The sequence below is a fragment of the Acromyrmex echinatior genome, unplaced genomic scaffold (genome assembly GCF_024713525.1).
Source record: "Acromyrmex echinatior isolate Ae372 unplaced genomic scaffold, ASM2471352v2 Scaffold21, whole genome shotgun sequence".
Classification (NCBI taxonomy): domain Eukaryota; kingdom Metazoa; phylum Arthropoda; class Insecta; order Hymenoptera; family Formicidae; genus Acromyrmex; species Acromyrmex echinatior.
Window position 1 is genome coordinate 70,882 of NW_028259055.1, and position 26,926 is coordinate 97,807.

Consider the following 26,926-nt stretch of genomic DNA (forward strand, 5'->3'; position numbering starts at 1 on the left):
CTGATTATGAATACGGGCATAAATCCAATTAGTAATGTGCACTATCAGAATCCTCTCTTAATTTTCGTAGAAGTTTCTTTCTTTAAATAAAGGAATTTTATCACAGTGCAATAATTCAATTTCTCTATTGTCACTTTAAAAGGCTGTCAGAAACAAACTATATATAATCGATAAATGACATCAAACTTAACTCTTTGTGTTCCTTTCATTATATCTATTGGACAAGTATTAAAACTTGACGTAAATCTTGCTTTTTCTTGTAGGAAGATATTGTTATCGCATAAAGCAGTAAAGTTACTAGACATCAGTCAATGTGAGTGGATGTGTGCTATTGCATAGTGCTAACGGGACGCTTCCTTTCTTGGCAACTTTTCAATTTATAGGATATCATAAAAAAATCGGGATACCGAATTATCTAAAAAAAATGATGTTTTCAGAAAAAAACTTATATCAAAGTTGTAAGGTATCAAGTTATTCATTATTTGATATTGGTTTGGCCTTAAATGATCTTGAGAATGTTACGTTACTTGACGCAACGTTTTTGCGGAGAAACATTTCCGATATAATCCAGTCCTGACTTTTTTGTGACATCCTGTATTACTGATTTTTCAATCACCAGGCATAAATCAGTTGTTGGGATTTATAAGAGAAAAACTTGTATTCATATAAGAAACATTAATGAAACAATGTATTTAGATTTACTTTATATACAGCATTCCTAATAAAGTGTGTATGTATGTATGTGTATGTGTGTGTGTGTGTGTGTGTGAGAGAGAGAGAGAGAGAGAGAGAGAAAGAGAGAAAGAATGTGTGTGTTGCGCGCGCATATGTAAGTATATCCCATTGTTGCTATGTTATCAAAATATAGATAATTTAACTTTGTTCTTCCTTTGGTTTTGTTCAGCAACGATATTTTTTTCAGAAGCTCTTAAATTGGTAAGTTCCTTTTGTTTTTCATTATACTTCATTGCAATGCTATTGTAAAATACACTACCCTTGGCATGCTTTGTTAATGATTCTTTGAGTTTCAATAATTCTCTTTCTAAACGATTTATATGTTCTCCAATTTGAAAACTAGCTACATTTAAGTTCCTATTAGATTCTGTCTTAAGTTTATCTTTGCTTTGTAAACTACTAGCTATATTTTCTTCAGCTGCACAAAAATAATTAACAATATTTAAATATAATAAGCATTATCATAATCATATTCAATAAACGTTGTTCTTTTTTTAACTTACGTTTATCACTTAACGCTTTATTTATAAAATTAAACACATCATTATCATCTTTTTGTTTTTGTTTTTGATACTCTCTTTCTCTTTGCTGCTCTAATTTCTGTTGTTGTTTACGCATGTTACGTTCTGCAGAAAACAAATCTTTATCATCACCAGCAAATTCACGTAATTCCATGCAGTAATCTGAAAAAATGCAGCAAATTAATACTGTATTGCACGATCAGAGAAACTTAAACAAACCTAATGATTTTCCTGCAGGCAAAATTTGAGTTTCAACAGGTTCTATTCTACCATCACTCCGTTTTCCAAGACCAGAACCAATCACATAACCCATTTGCATCATTAATTTACTACCAATGCCACGTGTGTGTTTTTCCCAATTTCCTAAAGCTTCATTGGTTGATTGTAATGTCAAAAGAGATTTATGAACTAATTGGTTATTTATGTATGAGTTAGGTTGTAATTCATTATCAATATTATTCGTATCTTCATCATCGTTATTGCTATCATTAAATGTATTTGACATTTCTAAATTTGTGTCATCTGTAAACAATCAATACTTGTGTCATCTATAAACAATACCTTTTTTAAAAAAGTTATAAATGGTGTGTATGTAATTAATTTTTAAACCTTTTTACCTAAAGGTAAGAGATCTTGTAAACCGGCTTCTACAATTTTGCCACTTGATTCAAATTTTACTCTGTATTCATCTCCATTCTTTTCAGGTAATTTTAAAACAATGGATCTGTACCACATATTATTTTTTTGTTTAGTTAACACCTTGCTTCCTATTTTAATGTTATGAAAATCAGGTTCCCTGTAAATCAAAAGTTACACTGAAGTAAATTTTGAATAATATAAATCTTTTAATTAATCGGAAAAAATTACTTGTATTCTTGTAGGCTTGAAAACGGCACAATTTTGCCATGACAATAATGGCAATTTTCATCGGAAAATTTACAACTACCATTGAGAAAATATGGACATGGGATCATTTCCTTGTATATTGGATTGAGAAAGAAAACTCGAACCTGGGATTGATGATCAAATTTAAGAGCGAAACAATAAAAACAAGTTACAAGTTAGAATATATAACAATTTTATAATTCATATTAACTTGCCTTAATGTCATGAATATCTTTAATTGTTTCACCACTGTCCTTATAAACAGAACATATCATAGCATTATGATAACCGATACCACCCCAAGTACTGCTATGAGGAGCTTTACATTTCGTACCCTCTAGCTCCTTTAATTCGTCCTAAAAGGTTAACTTGCACCGTATAATTGTGTCACTGCTATGATATAGAGAATAGTTGTATACTGACTTCAATGCTACCAGAAGCAGCTACAGTTTTGTTGTCCTGTTCATCTTTATTGTCGTTTGAAGATTTTTCTAGCTCTGCCTAATGGATTTAAGCAACATTTAATAATGCATCAAAGTTGTTTTAATAATATAACTTTACATACCAAATTTTATATATACATTCATAATGTTTGAAAATTGTGAAAATATGCTGCAACAAAATCTGCATATGATAAAACATACACTTTATATTGTTCTACTTTAGATAATTTATTTATTTTTAATGATAACTAATTTATTTTAACTAATAAGAAAAATAAAGCGGCCTAATCTTCTGGTAAGAATTAACAATTATTTCTAAAATAAACCTTAAAAAAGACATATTCTTTGTCCAATAGATCCTCCGTCTTGTCATCAGGATTATCTTCATTTGTGTTTTCTACATTTTCTTCAAGACTTTGCAAACTTTCTTTCGTTAAGAAAATAAGTTCATTAATGTCAGATTTCAAGCTGAGCAAGTTGTCTCTGTAAGGACCTTTTGGCGTTGTAGATAGTGTTGCATCCACTTGCGACAGCTGCAAAAGTAAATAAAAAGCGCTAAATAAAAGTAATTGCAAATAAATTCAAATTCATATAAATAATTTAAAATTATAAACAGGACTATTTATATGAATAAATCAACTACTCAGATAGTAAAGTCTATGAAGACAGATTTTGATATATTATGTCAGCAGATTGGCGCAGAGCGTGCTATCAATTCTTGATTGCAATAAGGCAACAAATTACACACAGGATTGGTATTATTTGACAATGTCAACAAACTTTGTAAGAAAAAGTCTGCTGACATGCTTTTCTAGCAAATTGATGGCAGAAACCGAGCAAAATTTTGCAATTCCTGTTTGGTTTCTGTTGCCAGTCTGTTATCAAATTCTCGGTGCGCACAGACCTTATTCGCTAATCTGTTGGCATAATATTATATATATAAATGAATCGGACGTATGTTCTAAAAATGTGATCTTTATATTGATTTTAATATTTCTACTTTTTAAGTTTTATTTAATATGTTCAACAAAGCTTCAATGCAATGCTTCATGTTCCATGATGATTAACAACGCTGCATCTTTGTAAATTTGCGAGTGACTTAAGCATTATGGACATGTGAGCTAATTATACTTGTATCATTCTTGCTGAGGAGAACTCCAAAGAGAGTCGAAACATTCAAAATAAAGAAGACATCCAATCCAATATCTGATTATTGTTTGTTCACTAAATAATTGCGTCGTTTATCATTACTGACTCTCATTAGCCTACTATATTTATCTTTTTGTATTGTTTAAAATTCGAGAGTCCTAATATAATTATTGTTATTGTTTAAACAACTTTCAATAACAACTTTCAAACATTTCGATCTTTTTCTAACAGTCTTCTTTTGAATATGACTAACTTACATGTGTTATTCGATATATAATTGTGATCTTATAAAACTTTTTGTTCCTACTAATATATAATATATTAATCTAAATATTCTTATACTCATTTTTGTTTATTCTGTATAATATTTTTACTTGTAGAACTTTCATTTTATACTATGCAGCAGAATTGACACTCACTTATCTTGATTTGCTGATCATATATTAGGTGTTGGAATTAATTCGTAGCGTTTTATAAGAGATGGCACAAGCAGTACACTATTTCGTTATTACCTATAGTTCTGTATACATTGTAAACATCTATCATAGGACGTCATTTGCCGTACATAACCTTTCTTGAAATCATAAATAACAATACTGTATAATTCATTGAATATGTCAAAATTTGTGCCAGATAAAGTGTTTTTGCGGGGAGTTTTGCTTCATTACTTTAATATGAACAAAAGTGCAGCTGAAGCTCATCGTATTTTAGTGGATGTGTATAGTGAACATGCTCTGGCTGAGCAAACGTGTAGGAAGTGGTTTGCACGTTTTAAAGCTGGTGATTTCGACTTGGATGACAAGGAGCGACCTGGTCAGCCGAAAAAATTTGAAGATAACGATTTGCAGGCACTGCTCAATGAAAACTCATGTCAAACACTTAAAGAATTATCTACGTCATTGGAAGTTGACTTCTCAACAATAGGAAAACGTCTTAAAAGTTTGGGCATGATCCAGAAGAAAGGACATTGGGTCCCATATGAATTGAAACCAAGGGATATTGAGAGACGTTTTCTCACGTGCGAACTGCTGCTTCAACGGCAGAAAAGAAAAGGTTTTTTGCATCGGATTGTTACCGGTGACGAAAAGTGGATCCATTATGACAATCCAAAGCGCAGAAAGTCATAGGTTAAGCCCGGCGAACCATCAACATCAGTGGCAAAGCCCAATATCCATGGCTCAAAGCTCCTACTCTGTATTTGGTGGGATCAGAAGGGTGTCATATACTACGAACTGCTAAAACCGCATGAAACCGTTACCGGAGATCTCTACCGACGGCAACTGATGCGCTTGAGCCGTGCATTGAAGCAAAAACGGTCGGAATACTTCGAAAGACACGATAAAGTCATCTTGCTGTACGACAATGCTCGCCCACACGTTGCAAAACCGGTAAAAACATACCTGGAAACACTTAAATGGGAAGTGCTACCGCACCCGCCGTATTCTCCTGATATTGCACCTAGCGACTACCACTTGTTTCGATCATTAGCTCATAGCTTGTGCGAGCAGAAGTTCACATCTTACGAAGATTGTACAAAATGGTTCGATTCCTGGATTTCATCTAAAGATGAACAGTTCTTCCGACGCGGTATTCATTCACTGCCCGAAAGATGGTCAAAAGTAGTAGAAAGTGATGGGAAGTACTTTCATTAATGTATTTTTTAATGCTCATGTGAAATAAATAACATTCTTTCATTTAAAAAACGCTACGAATTAATTCCAACACCTAATACATAATGACCATCAATATAATAGGGAAGATCGGAGTTATGTGTCTACAATTAATTTCAAATACTTTTCTCAAATTTGGTAAAAAAAACTAATACAGATATTTGACTAAATATTTTTTTATAAAAACTTTGAAACTTTTCACAAAAAGAAAACTTGATTAGAATCAATACTAGAAATTTAAAATGCTATTACGGTAGCTGGATCTCCATTGCTTTAAATAATTCAATCTTGAATTACTGATATATACTATATATGTACTTGCATATACTATATTGTAGTTTTTTCAAACTGTGCGCCGAATTGTTTTTCCAGACTTATAAACGCAATTAAAACTAAAAAAATTAAAACTACTCTAGTAATCGCGAAATAAATTGACAAGTAATTTTAATAATTTGATGCTACCATCAAGCATCATATTATAAAGATGTTAATATGTTAATTTTTCGGCATTCAATAATAGTTGTCACTTTTCTATAACATGTATGACGTCTATGAAATACATTGCAAGAAAATAAATGCGTCGGAAATCCCTTTACATGAAGTTTTTTCAACTACTCAGTAGAACGGTAGAGACATTGTGTCCTAGTACCTCAGATAACAGTACTATAGACACGTAACTCTCATAGACAGATAGCCCCGGTCCCTTATTGTCATTGTTATACTGCAACTTTGTTTAATGTTTATTAGTTAATAAAACTGATGTAATAATATAATTTAATTATAAACAATATTCTACCACAAATCTTAATAAAAATATACTTATTCGACGTGTTTTCACTCAAAATGAAATCAGGCAAAAAAACGCGGCCTCGTGAATCGAATTATTAAGCGTTAAAGTTGAAGACTTTAAAGATTAAGATATCTATCATCCCAATTCGATACAGCTCTATGTATACGTTCTACATTGATTACACAAATTCACTGCTTTAAAAACAAATTTACTGCTTTAAAAACAAATTTATTGTTTTAAAAACATAAATTCACTACTGTAGCACACAAATTCTTTGCATTAGCAGTAAATTTGTGTTTGTGAAGCAGTAAATTTGTGTTTTTAAAGTAGCGAATTTATGTTTTTATAGCAGTGAATTTGTACAATTAATGCAGAACATATAACGCACATAATATATATATTATATATATTATATATATATATTAAGATTTGAGATGAGGAGAAGTTATTCTAAATAATTACCCAAAAATTAAACAAAATTACAAGTATAACAATTTGCAGTACAAGTTGGCTGCGTTCAGCAGAAACGTTTATTTTGCAACTGTTGAAAGTTTTCTTTGCACTGATTGGGTTATGCTTTTAGATCAAGAGGAATGGTACTATCTCAGCAGAGAATCATAAAACGGTTGCGAAACTGTTGTGTTCTGCTGAACGCAACCAATGATAGTCTCACATTGACAGTCATTATGTATATGGTCAGCAAATCAAAATCCTTGAGGATCAATTCTGCTGCATAGAAATAAAAAATAGAAATGAAGATTCTACAAGTAAAAATATTATACAGGACAAACAAAAAGAATATTTAGATTAATATATATTAATAGGAACAAGAAGTGTTATAAGAAGATTATAATTATATACTGAGTAACATATGTAAGTTAAACATATTCACCGAAGAAGACCGTGAGAAAAAGATCGGAATGTTTGAAAGTTTTTATTGAAAGTTGTTTATTATTTATTTCAATAAAGTTGTATTATAGCATAAGTTATCTTGCTAAGCTCTAATAGTCCTTCTTGTTTTAATATAATTGAATTTATTCAAATTGAGCCAAATCTTCCAATATATTTAGTTACTTATGGTCTATCTTACACACAGGCGATTGCCTAGTTTCAATAAGGCTATTTGATATAATAATATAATACTATAAGGACTTATAAATAACTTATAGCTTTAATCTATCTTACACATATGTGTGCTGGTTTATGATATACTGCTATTTTATATTTAAAACCATATTATGGAAAAAATGAAAAAGAAAAAATATAAATAAAACTAAGAAAACATATAAAATATAATTTCTGAAATTAATTCATTTAAAAATGAATATATATAATAGTTCAACATCTTAACATTTAGACCATAGTGGCGCTTCGTATTTAAAGTAATGTATCTAACATAAACGGTCTTATTTTCAATTTTATTATTACATATACAATGATGATATAGAAGACAAATCAAACAATTAAGAAATAAAAGCTAAACGATCAAGCTGGATTTTTAATGTTGAAAACAATTTCATGTGAATTTATTACTACAATTTTTTGTAATAAAATTTACAGATTGTAAAGGACTTAAAGATTATTATATATATAAGGATATATGTCTATAAGCATCAATATTATTAAAGCTTGTTAATTTAATTTTTTATATTACTATTCCAGTTCTCGGTGTTTCAAGACTGAAAATAACTTTAGCATGCAGTTTATATAGGATTAGATTGTGATATATAAATTCACATGAAATCATTTTCAGCATTAAAGATCTGCTTGACCGCTCAGCTTTTATTTCCTATTTATTTGTTACTTACATTTTTAAAAACGATATTTTAATATAACCACTATTATTTAAACTATGCAATTTGCAAAAGAAAACCGTAATTTTATTTTTGCATTTTTGAAATTCGTTTTTAATCGATTTTGTTTTATTTAGGATTAGGAACAAGCCACAACATGTAAATTATAAGTTTTTACATTTCTTCAATTATGTAAAAACATCATGTTTTTATCAGTATTAATAAAATGCAATAGTTAGTTTTTCAAGAAATAAAGATGTGTCTCTTTAGGAAACTTATATTAGTATAGATGACCTTCTTCTACTAATTTTTAATATTGTACCTGGATTTCATATTGCTCGATAGCTTCCTTCAAACTTCTTGCGTCTGTCATACCAGATCGGCACATATAAAAAATTAGTTGTAATTTGCGATAATTTAATACAGCATTAACACTTGTGTGAAGCCCAATCTTTTGATATTAAATCTTGCACAATTTATTAATTATTTAATATAGGCCTCTTCCATCAACTCCAATTAATGTTAATCGACGGTCAATTCAGAACAGAGAAAAACCTGAGGTCATGCCATGATAGAAAGGATAACATAATGCCACAATATATACAGTAGCACAACTCTCTCTCTAGTGAAAGAGAAATCTGAGAGAGGACATGACGGCCCAAAACCGGTAATCGCAAAATGCTGCCGCGCACTGCCCTCTGACAAAGTGGATGTAAACTACATAGCAACATCCACTTTTCTTACGGTACATCGTCTACTTTTCAAGACTGGAGATAATAAATCGATATTTGATTCATATAATCATGTTACATTACATGAACCAAACACAGTACGATTACATGAACCAAATTAGTATAATATATCATTAAAATATCCATTCTTTACATTTGTTCTGACCTTCCGACTTCGATTAACGACTCAATTGTAGAATAGCAAGTCGTATTCGTGTGCAACATACAATATATGACAAACGACTAGCGACAGCGACATCCTGCTTGTAACTAATGTAGAACTGGCTTAAGGGCTATTGCATACAAAATCCCGCAACATTGACCTAGTTTCCACCGAGGATTTAAACCGAATTCAGAAGAACCAACTACAAGTCAAGTATTCCCCTGTCGTTCGACTGTAAAAGGGATACTCGACTGTAGTTGGTTAGTTCTTACATTCTGTCAATTAGGTAATTGTTGCCCTTAAGCCGGTTCTACATTAGTTACAAGCCGATTGCAAGTTTGTTGCGACAGCTAATATGAAGCGTTGATTTCAAAATGCAAGCTTCAGATTGGCTGTCGCAACAAACTTGCGACCGGCTTGTAACTAATATAGAATCGTCTTAATGTAGAACCAGCTTAAAGGCCATTCTACAATCGTCATATCGTAGCGTCGGAAACGTCGGAAGCATCATGCGACTTTAAAATTGAAACATCCGATTGGCTGAAGCAACAAGCTCATGACTTGCGACATCTACAGTTATGGTCCACTTGATGCACAAACTTAATGATACAAATGCTTTGAAGCATTTTTTGATTAGTTAAATTAATAAAATTCTTTCTTCCGATTGATCAATCAAAAGCTTCAAAACATTTGTAGCGCCAAATGATACGATATGATAATGTAGAATAGCCTGAATATGAGAAGAATAATCTACTACGATTGATTTTCTTAATAACGACTTAATATCCTACGACCGCTACGACTTTTATTGGACACTTTCAGCGGACTCAACAGTTAAGTGAGCGCTCACTATTATTGGTGCATTCTTTTAGCGCATCCAATCAGAATTTTAGATCTAGAAGAATACACCAATAACAGCGAGTGCTCACTCAATTGTTGAGTCCGCTGAATGCGCACATTATAGACAACGCATTCGGCGACATGAGCACTTCCAATCGGCGACGGCATTCTTAAAAAATCTGGCAACTCTGGGTTCTGGAATGAATGCGTCGCAAGCAGTCGCTAGTAAGTCATCTGACCTGACAAGATCTGTTATTTAAATCTGTTAATTCTAATTGAATCGACTCCGAAGACAGACTTAAGACCATTTTATGTCGAAGAAGAAAAGATTTGATTCAACATACACTTTACTCTTCATGTTCGTTTAATGCTTTCAATGAAACTTTTGTTGTTTTTGAGTGCATTAAAAGTAGAAGTCGCACCCACATAATATGCGTGTATATCAGTGTATATAAACTATGATATAAAAACGTATACGTAAAAATGAATGATCGTAAGTATATCTTGCAATTTACTTGTGAAATGTAGTAAAAATATATTGCTCGACATCACTCAAGAAAGATCTTTTTTCATGAATAATTGAGTGTTTTTTGCTGATTGATCACTCGATAAAATTCCCTTGAACCACTCAATTTTCTTCCTAATTTTGATGGCAAATAATGTAAACGTATTGTCTGTCGTCATGACGTAAATCCTCATATTTGAACATATGAAAAAATATTTGCTTTTATGTTTATTTAACAAATCTCTAATTTTTGCCAATTTCGTGATAGAACATCCTGTATATGGATATCTTTAAAAGAAAAACTTAATCAATAATTCATTTTTTGTTTGAATAAAATGGCGTAGATGTAACTAACAAACATCAATTTTGGAATATGAATTAGTAATCAAAAGCTTTGACACAAAAATTGAAAGACAATAAAGACGTAAGCAATAAGCAAATCGGGCAATTATAATAGAGACATATGGTCTGTTTTTTGTACTAGACTGCACTAGAACTCTTTCTTGTTTTTCACAAATATTAAATATATACCTACCTCACTTTAATTTTCAAAAATGTACATTAGTTTATCCATAGAAAACAAATCTATAAGACAATGACATATACTATATCTAATTCAAAATATTAATTTACTTACTGTTTATGTCTTGCTGCTTGAATCATTTTGAATGTTTTGTAGGCTTTCTATAAGCTTCAATAAGCTGTTACTTAAGTGAATCATAAGAAATTAACCAATCATAGTTGAATGTAAGAAAAATAACCAATTATGATTGGTCAATTTCATGGCTTAAGATTTAAAACTTAGGCAATGACTCATTGTAGAAAATCCATTATAATGAACTTTCTATAATAAACCGTTATCTAATCTTTAAATCTTAAGCCATAAGAAATTGATCAATTATAGTCGATTATTGTTCATAGTTGACTGTGACTATATTTGCACAGCTCTATTTTACCAAAGTTATAACATCGATGTTATAAAATTAGCCTATCACAATTATTCCATTTTTCAGAGGAATAGTTATAATTGGCTAGCTTCATAATATCTATATTATAAAAAATATGAAAAGAAAGAGCATAAAGAACCACAGCACAAGATGTAGTTAATGATATTTAATTATTCTTGCATTACGAATTACAATAAAAACATTAAACGTTTCGGCCACAATTCTGGCCATCTTCAGTAAAATTAATAATATTCTTAAGACGTAGAGTTACAGTTCAAGTTGGAATCAAATTCAACTCTCGTGTGTTATAATTGTAAAGATCGTGTTTGCATCAAAGCGACGCTGCTTCATATAATAATGTTAGAACATCATGTAGTAAAAAGTAGAACGAGAATTTCCAGATTCTAATTTACAATAATTTATTTTATTATTAATATCTTTTAAAACAGAGTATAAAACAAAGGAACCATTACCTGTTTTATAGCAAAATAATCGATGAATTACAAGTATACTCATTTCACAGATAGAAATTTGTCGTGACACTATGTGTTGTTATTGGTCGTATCACATATTTTTCCGCTATTTATATCCATGAGTCAAATAGTTTAGAAAGTTCTAGAATTATTTATTAAGTGCGAGAGAGATCTTTCTTTAGAAGAGGAAGATAAACATCAGGTAAACCTTCAGTATCACTTTGTTTATTGATCCCACTTATTTGGTTTTTAATGTGTATCATTTCTGAAATTCTTCGTTTCATCAATGATTGTTCTGTATCTAAAATTTTAATGTTATCCCAATCAAAATCATGCATTTCATTCACACGGTGATGTGAAACAACTGATATCTCAGAAGTAGATTTCTTAATATCAGTCTTGTGTTCTTTAATACGAGTTTTTAATTTTCTCTTAATTTGGCCAACATATAACGATTCGCAATTCAAACAATTAATTTTATAAACTACCCCACAATGGTCATCCTTAAGCAAGGGATCTTTTCCTGTTTTAATAATTGTATTTAATTTATTCATCGGTTTATAAGCTATATTAAACCTATATGCCAGTTTTTTGAATTTTTCAGAAACCTTACTTAAGTATGGTATCGTAAAAAATATTTTTCTTGTTGGCATCATAATCATTATTATTTACTTCACGATTTTTTTCTGGATTAGTTCTATTTTCCAAAGTTTTTATTCTATTGTTAATCGTCGAGAATAAGAATTTGAGAGGATAGCCATTATTGAGAAGAGTGTGAATTAAATCCGAAATGTTCTTTTCATGAAATTTGGGATGGGACAACATTAAAATTCTGTCAAGCTGCCCAATGATTACTCCCTTTTTATGTGCTAATGGATGATTCGAAAAATAATTTAAATATCTCCCCGAATTAGTCGGTTTTTTATACATATCAAAGATGATGCTTCCTTCTTGAATCATTATTTTAACGTCCAAAAAATTGATACCGTTTTCATCGCCAAAATCAACCGTAAATCTAAGTCTGTCGTGGTATGAATTAAATAAATCCAGAACCTCCTCAACCTTTTCCTCATGTACAGCTAACACAATGTCATCGACATATTGCAAATAAAACAGAGAGATGATATTATTAGTAGTGAAAATTTCTTGTTCTAAGTCTTGTAAGACTATATTCACTAGTATAGGCGAAATTATAACTTTTCTATATTATAACTTTGGCATAAATCAAGCTGTTTATATGTAGCTGTTTATATGTCTATGATTGATTAACTTTTTATGGCTTAAAACTTAAATTCACTTAATTTCATTTTGTTATCTGACATCGTGAAAGTTAGATGTTCGTTACTTTTGAAAATTTGCTTAAAATAATTTATATAATAAAAAAACTAATATATTGTACTGCGAAATGGACTACCATCTATCTGCGTTTTTTTCTCTCTTTTTATTAATGGACTTTTAACATATTTACTGATATCACTGACAAGAATTTTCTTACGACTACTTTAATTCTTGATAAAAATGACTCGCAGCGTACTACACAGAATGAAAAATACGATATTAAAAATTATAAGTAATATTGTAATACCATATGTACATATTTTTTAGTTTAGAACGATGTTGATATATTAAGACTACATTGAAAATGACTCGATTGGAGTCGAAACGTTTGTTAATTGTAATTGTTTATATGAATTTTTAATGCTAATTTAAATTAAAGTTCTTTTGTACATTACTGGCTCTTTGTCTTTCTTTTGTACTACATTGTTTTATACATACAGAACCTTATTACTATTTATTACTATTTATTAATTAAAAGTTAACTTAAAGCTTAGATAATGGCTTATTGTAGAAATCTTATTATGGTCATAAAAAAAGCAATTGAACATAAGCGAATTGGCTAATTACAGTAAAGACCATAAAGCCATAATATAAGCAGTAGCTGATTCAACATGTTGATTTTCTTACTATTTATTGCTTATTTTTTTAATTATTTATTGCTGAGTTTTTTGCGTGCCATGAACATAACAAGTTATATTCTGAATAAAGTTATTTTGGTTTTTTTTCCTAAATGTTGGCAGCCACTTAAAGCTTTTGTATTGGCAAAATTGATGCGCACTCAGAGCACTTTAAAGGTCTGAGCACAAGAATTGTCGTAACACTTACTTAGAGACTTAAGTTGTAGAAGTAAGCAGCTTATTTAAGTAAGTAAGCTTTGGCGTATGACATACGATTTATTGCCGTCTCTTGAAGACACGATAATAAGTTGTACATCATACGTGAAAGCTTGTGCGTTACTTACGTCAGTCTAAGTAAGTGTTATAACAATTCTTGCTCATACTCTAAAGCTGTCGTATATAAATCGACGTAAGGTATATGAGAAGCAGACTTTCAAGATGCGTTTTGTCCAAAATTTCATTTTTTTAGTTAGAGATGGCATAATGTGTTGGATAACTTATACAGAGTCCAGCCGAATAATATGTAAAAATGGGCACGACGTGATTCCTTATGAAAAAATAAAAAAAATACATGGAATAAAATTTTTCGATTTTCTGCTTAGTTTTCGAGAAAATCGAGTTTGAAAATCCATTGCATATGTATGCTGTTGCAACTAAATTACGGTTCATTGAGCAACGTCTAAAGTCAGTTCTACATTAATTGCAAGTCGATTGCAAGTTTATTATGACAGCCAATATGAAGTGTTGATTTGAAAATGGAAGCTTAACGCGTATAGCCGATTCTACATTAGTTGCAAGCTGATCGGAAGTTTGTTGCGATAACCAATCTGAAACTTGCATTTTGAAATCAACGCTTCATATTGGCTGTCGCAACAAATTTACGATCAGCTTGCAACTAATGTAGAACCGACTTATAGTGTTTATAAACAACGCTCAACGATCTATGTGATGTCGAATATTCATGTCAGTTTTCATTCAAATATTAGATATTAATAGTAATTCTCGAATTAGTGCGGCATCACTGTCTTATCAATATAATGTTTGATAGGATCATGCGTCGCATATTGCGTGATAATAGAATGCATCCGTACCATTTAACACGAGTGCATGCATTATCAGAACGTGACTACGTACAACGAATAGCATTTTCACATTGGTTATTTGAACAACATAACAGTGGCCCAGTTTCTACCGAGGGTTTAAATCGGATCAGAATGTAAAAACCAATCAACTGCAGTCGAGTATTCCCCTGTTACAGTCGAACAACAGGGGAATGTTCGACTGTAGTTGGTTGGTTCTTACATTCTGATCCGGTTAAACCCTCGGTGGAAACTAGGTCACTGTTATGTTGTACAAACAATTAATCACGCGTTCGAACAATTAAAAAACAAAATATTGCTAAGGGTTCAGGAATCGATAATTAAGTGGACACAGTTATGTATTCGACAACGTGGACAACAGTAAATTGCAATATTGTAATTGATAATAAAATTTTGTACACTAAAAATTGTCTTTGTGTTTTTTCTTAACCTTAGCTTTTAGATTCCATGTAAACATGGAATTTGTTATAAACACTATTATTGTTTATAAACACTATACGCGTTATATGTCGATCGACGAATCGTAACTTAGCCGCAACAGCATATGTACTCAGTGGATTTTCAACTCGATTCTCTCGAAAACTAAACAGAAAATCGAAAAATTTTATTCTATGTATTTTTTTATTTTTTTATAAGGAATCATGTCGTACCCGCTTTATATATTATTCGGCCGGATTCTGTATTACACGTTACTCTGAGATGTTCAGAAAGCATTTTTTCATCAATGTGGTATAAAAGAAGGGCAAAGAGCCAGTAATGTAGCAAAGAATTTTAATTTAAATTAAAAATTCATAAAATAATTACAATTGACAAAAACAAACGTTTCGACTCCGATCGATTTTCAATGTAATCGTAATATTTAAACATCGTTCTAAACCAATAATATATACATGGTATTACAAAACTATTATAATTTTTAATCCCGCATTCTTCATTCCGTGTAGTATTTTTTCATCGTTAATTTATATGTTAATTATATGTTAATTTATATGTTGAAAAAACAGATATTTCGAAGTGCATTATGTTTTTTAATAAAAAACAAACAAAATGAACTTGTTTAACCTTTTTAGCAATTGTTAAGCAATTTTGTTTAATATTTTACATCCTATTGATTGATTGATTGAATAATATTGATATTATATATTATTTTACATTCAGATTAGATTAGTGTGCAGTCGTGGATACAGAGGCTGTTACATTTTTTTTTCGAAATATGCAAAATTTTTCAGAGTGCGATCTACTTTATTTATGGATGCGTATAACAAGCGATAGCTGTCAAAATGATATAGAATCGAAGTATACAAGAATACATAGAATCGAAGTATGATGATCGGAGTGAACTCTGGAGTCTCTTAAGATTCATTTAGAAGATTCTAGGATAAATGTTGAATAAACTCAAGTATATATGAAATTGAGTAGAATTTTTGCTCTCAAAAAGATTTAATGCTGGATCGCAAGATCAAAGCAACGCATGGTATTTACATATTATTTGCAGGAAAATCCTGAAAATGAAAAAACTTTAGAACAGTTTCGTTAAATTTTCCATACAAAATTGTTATTACATAGTTATATGACTATAATATACAGGATGTCTGAAATTTAAATGTCAAAACCTTAAGCGCGTAGAGGATCGATAAACTAACTACTGTGAACCAATAATAGGGTCAAAAATCCATATACAGGAATTTAAAAAGAAGAAGAAGTACAAAAAATATATTTTGTGTGACCCAAAAAAATACTTAAAATATTAATTGGATACTGCAAAATCATAGTAAATATAAAAAGATAAGCTTTAGAGCATATGCTAATAAAACGAGCGATACTGGATAGTGATGCAAGCAAGTAAGACAAAGAGGGGAATATTTGGTTGTAGTGATTTCTCTGTCACTGTTAGGAGTATTCGTAACAAATAGAAAAGTTTTGTTAGAGATCCTCAAGGGAGAGTCTGGCAAAACAATGTTCAAGTCTTGATTGGTATAGCCATTATGTTGCAAAATTTGCATGTCATCCTTGTTTAACGTTTGGTAAATAACAAAGATGAAGTGACCTAGGTATCTCGGATAGGAATCTGAACATAGCCACGAAAACGCTATATTTTAAAATTTACTATGTATACGTCCCGATATAATTTATTATCGTCTATCGCTTTACACATGGGAGTTAAACAAAAGTTTATTTCGTAAGACTTCATAACATTGGCACGGATCACAGGGATTGTATTTCGCTATTGTCATCAGTTGTCATCGAACAGGAGTGGAGCCTTAAGAGTCAATTACAAATTGAGGGAGAGAGGGAGGGAGAGAGAGAGAGAGAGAGAGAGAGAGAGAGAGAGAAATCATTACTAAATACTTCTTCTTTGTCTTACTTGCTGATTCGCAAGTTCACTATGTAAAACATAGGCGATGTATACTCCATTAGTATATACGAGTATTCTAAGAGTATTCTATGCCAAATGGACAACTTTGTTTAATAAATTCATTAACATTTTCAATGCGTTAAAATTAATAAGATCACATAATAAACTAACATAATATATAACGCATGATAAAATTATATATTATGCAGTTTATATATATATATATATATATATATATATTAGGTGTTGGAATTAATTCGTAGCGTTTTTAATGAAAGAATGTTATTTATTTCACATGAGCATTAAAAAATACATTAATGAAAGTACTTCCCATCACTTGTAAAACGCTACGAATTAATTCCAACACCTAATATATATAAACTGCATAATATATAATTATACCTATATATATAATTATACCTATATATATAATTATAACTATATATATATAATTAATTAATAACTATAACTATATATTGGGTCATCTAAAAAGTATCCGCGGTTTTTTGTCACTAGATGTGTGTTGATGGTCATATATCTAGTGACAAAGTACCGCACCTTTTTAGATGACCCAATATATAGTAATTATAACTATATATATATAGTTATAATTACTATATATTGGGTCATCTAAAAGTATCCGCGGTACTTTGTCACTAGATATATGATCATCAACACACATCTAGTGACAAAAAACCGCGGATACTTTTTAGATGACCCAATATATAGTTATAGTATAAGCCGATCACGATCTTACTTGACTTACTATATGTGTGTGTGCGTGTGCGTGTGTGCGTGTGGGTGTGTGTGTGATTATTACATATTAATAACACAAATATATATAAATTATACAATATATATTATACAATCATATAATTATGTAATATATAATAATTTTGTATGGAACCGATAATTTAGCAGGATTGTTTTGAATAGTATTTTCATTTTCAGAATTCTCTTGCAAATAATATATAAAGGCGGTTATTACATACGGTAATCTTTTGTCCTACAATAATTGTGTATTTATTCACTTAATGTAGATATTGTTAAAAATGTTTAACCTCTTATCGCAGAAGCCATACACGAAAATTATATCAGCATATATCAACGTTAGAATATGTATGTGGCATATTGTGACGGGAGTAATTCACTTGATGACTTGTGACGAATTGATGAATTTACAGGAGAAAGAGAAAAATGTAAACAAATAACAAAATTTTTATCTGAAAACGGAATTATTATTGTTTTCGTGCACGATTTCAGCGATGATAATATTAGGTGTTGGAATTAATTCGTAGCGTTTTACAAGTGATGGGAAGTACTTTCATTAATGTATTTTTTAATGCTCATGTGAAATAAATAACATTCTTTCATTAAAAACGCTACGAATTAATTCCAACACCTAATACTTCAGAGGCGCGAGAACAAAGCATGAATGTTTTGTTTTTTTTGCAATTTTTTCTAAAACGAAACAAAAACGAATATAAATATCTCTATTTTTTCTCTAAGACTTTTTCTTAGTTTACCGATTCCCTACACACTCCTGAAGTTTTGGCATTTAAATTCCAAACACCCTGTATATCGGGTGTTCAAAATAAAGCGATACAAATTTTTTGGAAACACGGTATTATTGAGAAATTGTTCAGACAAAAGTTGTAGGATTCAAAAAGGTGTATTTACTGATCGATTTGATCTTGAGTGGCGTTGCCAAGGTTATATCGATTTTTTTTAAATGGAACACCCTATTTCTGTTTCCAGAATCCAATAACTGATGTCAAAACTTTCCAAAACGCTATAAGAAAATATTTTTTTATTACTGAAGTACTTTTTGATGGTTGAAAGTTACAGTATCGTCAGCGTTAGCATTACCCAAGGTGTTCGACCGACAGCTAAAACCTCTTGAATGTTGTTCAGGATCATGTCCTGGATAACATTTGTCAAGGTTGGAGATTATTCCTTTTATTTTCATTTTTGCACTAAAAATTCATTTTTACATAAAAATGAAAAGTACAACCTTCAATGACTTTGACTTTGACAAATGATATCTAAGACATGATCCTAAAGGACGTTCCAAAAGTTTTAGCCGTCGGTCGGATATCTTGGATAATGCTAACGCCAGCGGTACTGTAACTTTCAAGCATCATAACTTGAAAAGTACTCAATAAAAAGTAATTTTATTATAGTGTTTTGGAAAGCTCTCGACATCGGCTATTAGATTCTGGAATCAAAAGTAGATCTATTTTAAAAAATCAACATGACCTTGACCTGACCTTGGCGACTCCACCCAAGATCAAACTGATCATATCGAATAGATGAAGTGGACTGCAAGGCCCACGAAACGTTGGCACATCAAGAATGGACCAAGACATGGAGAAAACCCGCGAAGCACAGATTAGTTATATATCGAAATAGATTTTTTTGACCCCTACAACTTTTGTCAGAACAATTTTTCTTAATAATACCGTGTTTCCGAGATAAAAATTTGTAACGCTTTATTTTGAACACCCGGTATTGTATAATTTATATATATTTGTATTATTAATATGTAATTGTATAATCACATAGCTATATAATATATAATTTTATCATGTATTATATGTATATTATACGTTAGTTTATTATGTCATCTTATATTAATTTTAAACACATTGAAAATATTAATTTTATTGAACAGAATTGTCCATTTGGTTTACCTTTTTTACTATGATCTTGCAGTATCCAATTGATATTTTAAGTATTTTTCGTGTCACACAAGATGTATGTATTTCTTGGTTTTATCTCGTATACTTCGATTCCATATCATTTTGACAGCTGTCATAACTGCTTGTTAAACACATCCATATGTATCAAACTATACGGATTGACGATTACGATTAATGGTTGCACGGTTCTATTTCAGCCAATTACGATGGACTCGTTACATTGTAATTGGTTGAAGTAGAACCAGGCAACCATCAATTGTAATCGTCAATTCGTAGTCTGATACGAGCAATAGATAGTGAATCACTCTGAACAATTTTGCGTTTTCCGAAAACAATCGAAAAAAAGTGTAACAACTTCTATGTCCACGACTGTACGGTCGTGGTCAAGGCCCCTATTCTTGAAAAGTATCACATATCTACGAAAAACTAGAGAAATATTATAGTATGCGTATAGAACTTATAGTAAATGGAAGGGGAACGAACGTTGAGCTGTGAGCAACATCTAAAAGAAATATCTTTCTATCCTGCTCAGTTCTTCTTTATGCGACTTCTTTGTTCTTTTTTCTGTGACTACTCACTTGGCACATACGCAGAAAGAAGAAAAATCATTGAGCAGGACAGAAATACAATCTTCTGTCTCTCAGATGCTCACACTTTCCTCACTGCTTGGATAAGTTATTCTGGTTCCATTACTACAAGTACTTCTATGAGTATGCGTTATATATAGCATTTCACTTGTTTTTCGATATGTAATACTTTTCAAGAATAGTGGCCCAGAACGGTTGCAACTTTTTTTCGAAATGCACAAATATTATGAGAATGCGAACCTCTGCGTCTAGTGAGCATTGAAATATAATATTACTGGAACAAGTGCGATTCTATGCTGCCTTTGTTAAGACTAATCCGAGAGAGAAAATGTCCCAAGTGGTATCTTCATCTTTTTCTAATCTGTACTCAATTGTGCATGTGCAGTAGACAGTATTGCACATGCGCAATCATAGCTAAGTATAGGTAGAAAAGAATAAAGATATCATTTAGAAACGCTCTTTGTCGGATCGTAAGTACTAGGTACTAATACCAGCGCTCATTCCAGTAGTATTATATTTCAGCTAATAAACTGCAATGAGGTTTAGAATATCTGTCAGAAGAATCGTATATCTAGAAAGGTATATTAGAGTATACATAAATAAAGTAAGTATACATAAATATAATGTCTCAATATATAGTTTTATTTTATAAAATTATTTATGATTATTAAATCCTATAATTTTTTGTTATTAAGAAAATTTAAGATCGCAATTTTGATAATAAAATTATTAGGTGTATAAGTTTCCGCTGTTTTTAATCAAAAATTAAGCATTTATTGTGAATGAACGATACATAATGTTTTATTGAAAGTATTGTCCATCGCTAGCCACTACTTTTTGCGTTTGGCACGAATCTTCATTCAATAATGCTTTCAATTCCGCGTCTTCGTACATTTTCGGCCTTCCGCTACGTTCTTTGTCTTCGACGTCAAATTCACCGTTCTTAAATTTTTGAAACCATTCACGACAACTTCTCTCATTTAAGGCAGCCTCACCATATGCTCCTACAAGCAATCGATGAGCCTCAGTTGCAGATTTCTTCAAATTAAAGAAGTAAATCAAAAGTTCCCGCAAATGACGCTTATTCGGCTCAAAACTCGGCATTTTCGCACAAAAAAAAATATATGATGCTGATACAAAATCGCTAGTATTTCAAGGTTATGTTGTTGACAGATGTCCAACCTTACGATATAATGTTTTACATCAGACAATTTTAACCATAGCTTGCTAGTGGCGCCGTCTTTTGTCAAACGGCGGAAACTTATTTGTACACCTACTACCAATATTATGTACCAATATTATGTTACGACATAATTTTAATTTAAAAATCGTAATTTTTTAAAGACAATTATGTTAATTATGGCTTGCCATAGATCTTTGTGAGCACTGATTTATAGGATAAAAACTATGCCTGTTTGAAATTTTTTAATTTTGAAAAAATAAAAATTTTTGAAAATTTCTCTACAAAAAAACTGGATCGACCCTCAAAAACTTCTGTTATTTTAAATGTTCTATCAGTAATCGCCTTTATTGTAATGTCCTTAGTGGCAGTGATTATTATTATTAAATTTTAATTGGATTTTTTGGTGAATTTTTGAGTTTTTTAAGTTTTCTTTTTAGTGGGTCCAAGCCAATAAAATTCATCGAGTTTTATTGGGTTAGATCCTCATCAAACCCTGAAATGAGTAGTATAACATTTTTAAATTGTTTGGTACGAAATAAATTCAGTAGATAATGAATTGAAAAATTTATCTTAACTCATTTTTTTATCTGCGAAATGTTATTGAAGATTAATAAAAATTATAATTTCCATTTAATCTCCTTAAAATAATTACCATATAATTAATCATATTTTATATAATCATATTTATAATCATATTTTTTCACACTATTTCTGATATTATTTATAATAGACATAATGAAAATTTTTACCTTTAGAGATAATAAAGATTCTTATATATTAGATATTCTTACACTTTTCTATGTCGAGCAAAGATATTTATCTCTTTGAATCATTTGAGTTTAAGCTAACAATAAGAAAGACATAATTGAAGCAATTACATACATTTAAGTAAAACTTATGACATGATTAATATCTTTTTAGATATTGGAATAAGAGCACATTATTTAGAGTAAGCATTTCTAAATGTATCCAAAGACTCTTTATTTGGTAATTATATATACCCAAAGGATACAAAAGAAAACGAAAACATGGATAGAGGACGTGGTGCCACCTACGTAGGAAGTGATAGCCATTTACTCGAATACTGGGAAGAATATCAGAAAATGATAGAAGAAACAAAAATGTTGGATGATTATTTAGATGAAGAATGTAGCTCCCGAAGTTATGATGGTATGTACAAAATAATTTAAGCTACACATATGGTGTCCTTAAATTCTCGTATATGAAGTAGACATGATACTTTATGCTAAAACAAACAACTTTTTCCTTTAATAAAATTATGTCTGGCAAGTGAAGACTTTGAAAATGCATTTTGTTCAAAATATCATTTCTTAAGTTAGAAATAATGTTCAATAACAAAAGACACATATTATAAGCTACTTTGGAATGTTTAAAAAGCATTTTTTTCGGCATCAATTTATATATACTGAAACAAAATCTAGACATTTGAAGTGCGTTATGTTATTTAACTAGATACAAAATGCATTTGTTTAACATTATTAGAAATTGTTTAGCAATTTTGTTTAATATTTTACATCTTACTGATTGACAAATTGTTATTTTCTATAAAAATGGTTTTTCCTTGTAGCTTTCTTTCTCATTTTCTAATTATAAATTTTGGATAAAACGCATTTTGAAAGTCTGCTTGTAATGTAATTTTTGTAGAATAGCAGGTTAAAATTATAAATGAATAAATGTTCTTATTTCTGTGGCGTTCAGACCGACGCGTGCTATTAACTCGTCTTACTATACCTAGGCTATTACCTAGTCTTTAATTAATCATAAGTAATATCTTAAGATTTTAATGCAGCTCTTTCATGATTAGTTTACAACGTCTTAAGATTGTACTTAAGATAATCTTAAATAATAAGAATCAACTATGAGTATTAACTTTTAATCTTCTTACGCATTGTTAAATAGGAGAAATTAATAAAATAAATATTGTTTTCATTTTTTAAGTAATAAATAGATAAAAGAATTATCTGATTCCATAAAGCGCCACATGAAAATAAAGACAAATATATATATATATGAATAATGATATGGTTTGCGAGCTAAGCGTTTTATTATTCTAAACATTGTATATAGTAGCGTATAATAGTTAAATAGTATTATGCATGAAAGCGATCGATGGCAAAGCAGACAGCGTACTAGTCTGATATGCTAGAGAGATCCTGGATTTGATTTCCGATAAAGAACCAAAAATATTTTCATACTCTCGTATCTTCTCTTGGAAGGAAACGGCAACTCATCAAGAATATCTTTATAGACTAAGAACACTTCTCTAACAAAATTTCATTCAGAATCGATGTTAAATTGTAAGTTCCATATGACTGTGTATAATCAGCTCACTACAGGCAGAGAAGTCACTATGTTCAATCACGAGCAATAGGACTGAGGAGGAATATCACTAAACTTAAAGAATAGTTTACTGACAATGAGAGTGCATAACTCTCAATGTTGAAAATTGATTTATTTTGTAAGAGTGATTAAAAATAAGATATAATATTCGAGCCAAAATATTTTAAGAACTAATTTTCTCTTTATTTTTTTACAATAAGAAATATAAAGAACTTCTTCAAAATTAAGTATTAACTTTTAAAATGTTATAATAATTATATACACAATTGCATAAAATCAAGAGAGACACGGTAGTTGTCTCACGCCAAATGGACGCGCAGCGCGAGACCGTCCCGAGTCAGCAAGTTGCGAACATCCGAGATTATCGGTTTTTTAATAAAGGTTGGACCGATCGATTTCTGAGTATAAGCTTAATCGACAGTTTGGGTTCGAATTATATAATAAATGCTTATTTTTTGTCTTACGAATGCAGATATCGTGATGCGAAATCATGCGAAATCCGAAATGTCAAATTTTTATATATGATACGTCATCGCCTCACAAAATCTCCTTTTCATTTTTTTGATGGCAGATGGCACGTTTATTGTGATTCTCATTTACAGATTTATCTATGGTTTCTTAGCACTGTATATTGACAGTGAAATGAAATGGAATATAATTCACAGAATAATAATTAATCATTATTAGACTTAAGGACATACAATCATAAATTAAAAGCATGTTGAATTGAAGGAACATTTCCTTGTGTTATATCAATATTAAATTTAGTTGTATAAAACATTTATAAAGTTGACGGAACTATATGACAAAATAACAGGAACTCAATAAATTGTTGATAGTACTAATTCCGAAATAAATTCAACTTTGATTTTGAATCAATAAAATTGATTCGAATATTACATTTTTTTAAAAAATAAATGTTTTTAATTTTTACATAAAGTTTTTACTTCTTTTATTATTCTTATGTAGAATTATTTTATAATTTCACATACAGTTTATTGAATACAATTACGCATCGAATATTTTACAATTTTGAAAAACGCATATACAGATTGTTCCATAATTCATCCGACAGAGCTCATGGGCAGGTAGAGCGGACTAAATTGAGACGGAAAGTACTGTACCATTTTACAATTTTCGCAATAGTTAACGAGATATTAATCTCTAAAGATCACCGAATACGCGCATCCGCCCGACCTAATAATATCAAGTACATACCCATTGCTAATTTGGCGTGCGGGTCGTGGGGAGTGGGCTTACCAGGCCAACCTCACTGTGTGCGTGCGTGCGTGCACAAATGAATAGATAATATATGTTATTGACATTTGAACTTATATCAAATGTCAATAACATCGGCATATTATTAAGATTTCTTCGCAATGGCCAATCGCTGCATCGCAGAATAATATGTAGGAGTCTTGATGAAAGTACCAAATATTGTTTATGTCATGCGTATCCAATGAATGATAAAACATTCGCACATGTATCCAGAGTTCGAGCATTTGATTAGCAAGTGCAATAGTCCTTGAATGGGATGGTCCCAAATATTCATTCCATCACCCGTATCATAATTGTATGTTGATACCCATAATTGATATTTCGTTGTATTGCGGAATCGAGATTTCACCCTAACCCTTATTAAACAAGTTGTGATATTCTTTGTACGTCTCTCAATATTTCAGGCTAGAATTCTTCTGACTCCTCTCTTTGTAGCGTGTCGTATATGTACGATGCCAAATGGATTTGATAAATGCCAACAGTAAGATCTCTCTGAAAATTTAAGTCCAAAATTGAAAAATCGGGAATATATTGAGCATTCAAGTGTACCCATCTCTGAGCTTTACGCGTGTTCAAATATTCAACTTCCACAAATGTTTGAACAACATTTACTTCATTTGCTTTCTTCCATTTGAATACAAGAGATGTTGATTATCGCATCAGCAATACAAAATAGAAATTATTTAAATTAGGAAGATGCGGAATCGGTATTGTCTACTGGAAGAATTTAAAGATAGATTTGATGTGATAGATTTTTAGTCTACGATACTTCGTCTTATTGTTAGTGATTATTCGTGAATCGTTAGCTTCCTCTGTAGGGAGTTGACTTTGTCTTGATTCGAGAAGTGCTGGTCGAATTTTCCATCGAATTTCAAGACGAGTAGCTCTGTAGCATCCCGATATTTTTTATTTACTATATAAGATCTCCTTGGAACTATTCTCATATTCTCTCTCTTCTTCTTATGAAATTCATTCTGGAGGATCGTAGCATCATTGTCTTGATTGTCTGAAAAATATAAATCTTTAATATCGAGTATGTAGCCAGGTGCGACTATCAGCACACGTTTGAATAAATGTTGCTCCTTATGAATACAAAATGATTGTCGGAGAGTACGAAAATTGCTACTCTTAGGAATGTAGCTATAAGTACCGTTAATGTACACAATTACAGGAAATATACCCGAATATGTGGTTCGGGGTGTATAATTTATTGGCGAAATCAGTTATAATAATAATAATAATAATAATAATAATAATAACTTTATTGCATTGCGTAAGCTTACGAATTAGTAATACATACAAAAATGGTAATGGTAAGAGCAAAGTGCAAGCAAATGAAGCGACAGCAATACTGTTAATGTATAGCCTAACCAGTTATAAAATTTGATTTGCATCGACAATGTTAATTGTAATGAGATAAGATGAACTGAGCAGCAGAAGAATGAAAGGAAGAAAGAGAAGAGGAAATCTAACATCAGGAAATAAGAAGTTAGATGCAGTTAGAATTTAGATGCAGTAAAAGAGAAAAAGACACGAAATTTGATTGCTAATGAGCGGGAAGAGAGAAATTACTGTAACGAGTCACAGATAATGAATCAGAGTGGAATTCGTAATTAAAATGTAAAAGATCATGAAGATACGATGGAATATTGGAGTGTAGAACATTAAAAACCATGCAACACAGAAGGATGAAATAATATTTAGCCTAATATTTAGCCAGCCAAATCGTTTGAATAACAGAGTGATGTGGTCAAATTTA

The 26,926-nt window shown here is 30.8% G+C and overlaps 2 protein-coding genes across 9 annotated transcripts in view; one reads left to right on the plus strand and one right to left on the minus strand.

Moving 5' to 3' along the window:
• Positions 1-655: 655 nt before the first annotated feature.
• On the minus strand, positions 656-8,638 carry LOC105143185 (zinc finger CCCH-type with G patch domain-containing protein). The gene is made up of 9 exons (XM_011051276.2): positions 8,309-8,638; positions 2,911-3,117; positions 2,565-2,642; positions 2,357-2,497; positions 2,124-2,266; positions 1,874-2,052; positions 1,476-1,778; positions 1,239-1,418; positions 656-1,153 (listed from the first exon to the last, which is right to left on the minus strand). Exons 1-9 carry the CDS (start codon positions 8,372-8,374, stop codon positions 858-860), a joined length of 1,593 nt encoding a protein of 530 aa, XP_011049578.2. The 5' UTR covers positions 8,375-8,638; the 3' UTR covers positions 656-857.
• Positions 8,639-9,860: 1,222 nt separating this feature from the next.
• The window catches only part of conu (Rho GTPase-activating protein conundrum), a 77,478-nt gene continuing 60,412 nt past the window's right edge, over positions 9,861-26,926 (plus strand). For 3 of the 8 annotated variants that reach the window (XM_087416367.1, XM_087416368.1, XM_011051274.2), the window contains exons 1-2: positions 9,862-10,213; positions 22,450-22,698. In XM_087416367.1, the coding sequence (XP_087272493.1) occupies positions 22,557-22,698 (142 nt within the window). In that variant the 5' untranslated portion in view covers positions 9,862-10,213; positions 22,450-22,556. Of the gene's footprint in view, positions 10,214-22,449; positions 22,699-26,926 lie in introns of those variants that run through there. The other 5 variants (XR_015548365.1, XM_087416370.1, XM_087416369.1 and 2 more) reach the window with 3 other exon arrangements.

Excerpts from the sequence above, each read along its gene's own strand:
- LOC105143185 (XM_011051276.2), bottom strand. The coding sequence starts at position 8,374 with ATGTGCCGATCTGGTATGACAGACGCAAGAAGTTTGAAGGAAGCTATC. Across the intron at positions 2,267-2,356 it reads AAGATATTCATGACATTAAG|GTTCGAGTTTTCTTTCTCAA; the intron begins GCAAGTTAATAT and ends CATCAATCCCAG. Across the intron at positions 1,779-1,873 it reads ACAAGATCTCTTACCTTTAG|ATGACACAAATTTAGAAATG; the intron begins GTAAAAAGGTTT and ends GATTGTTTACAG.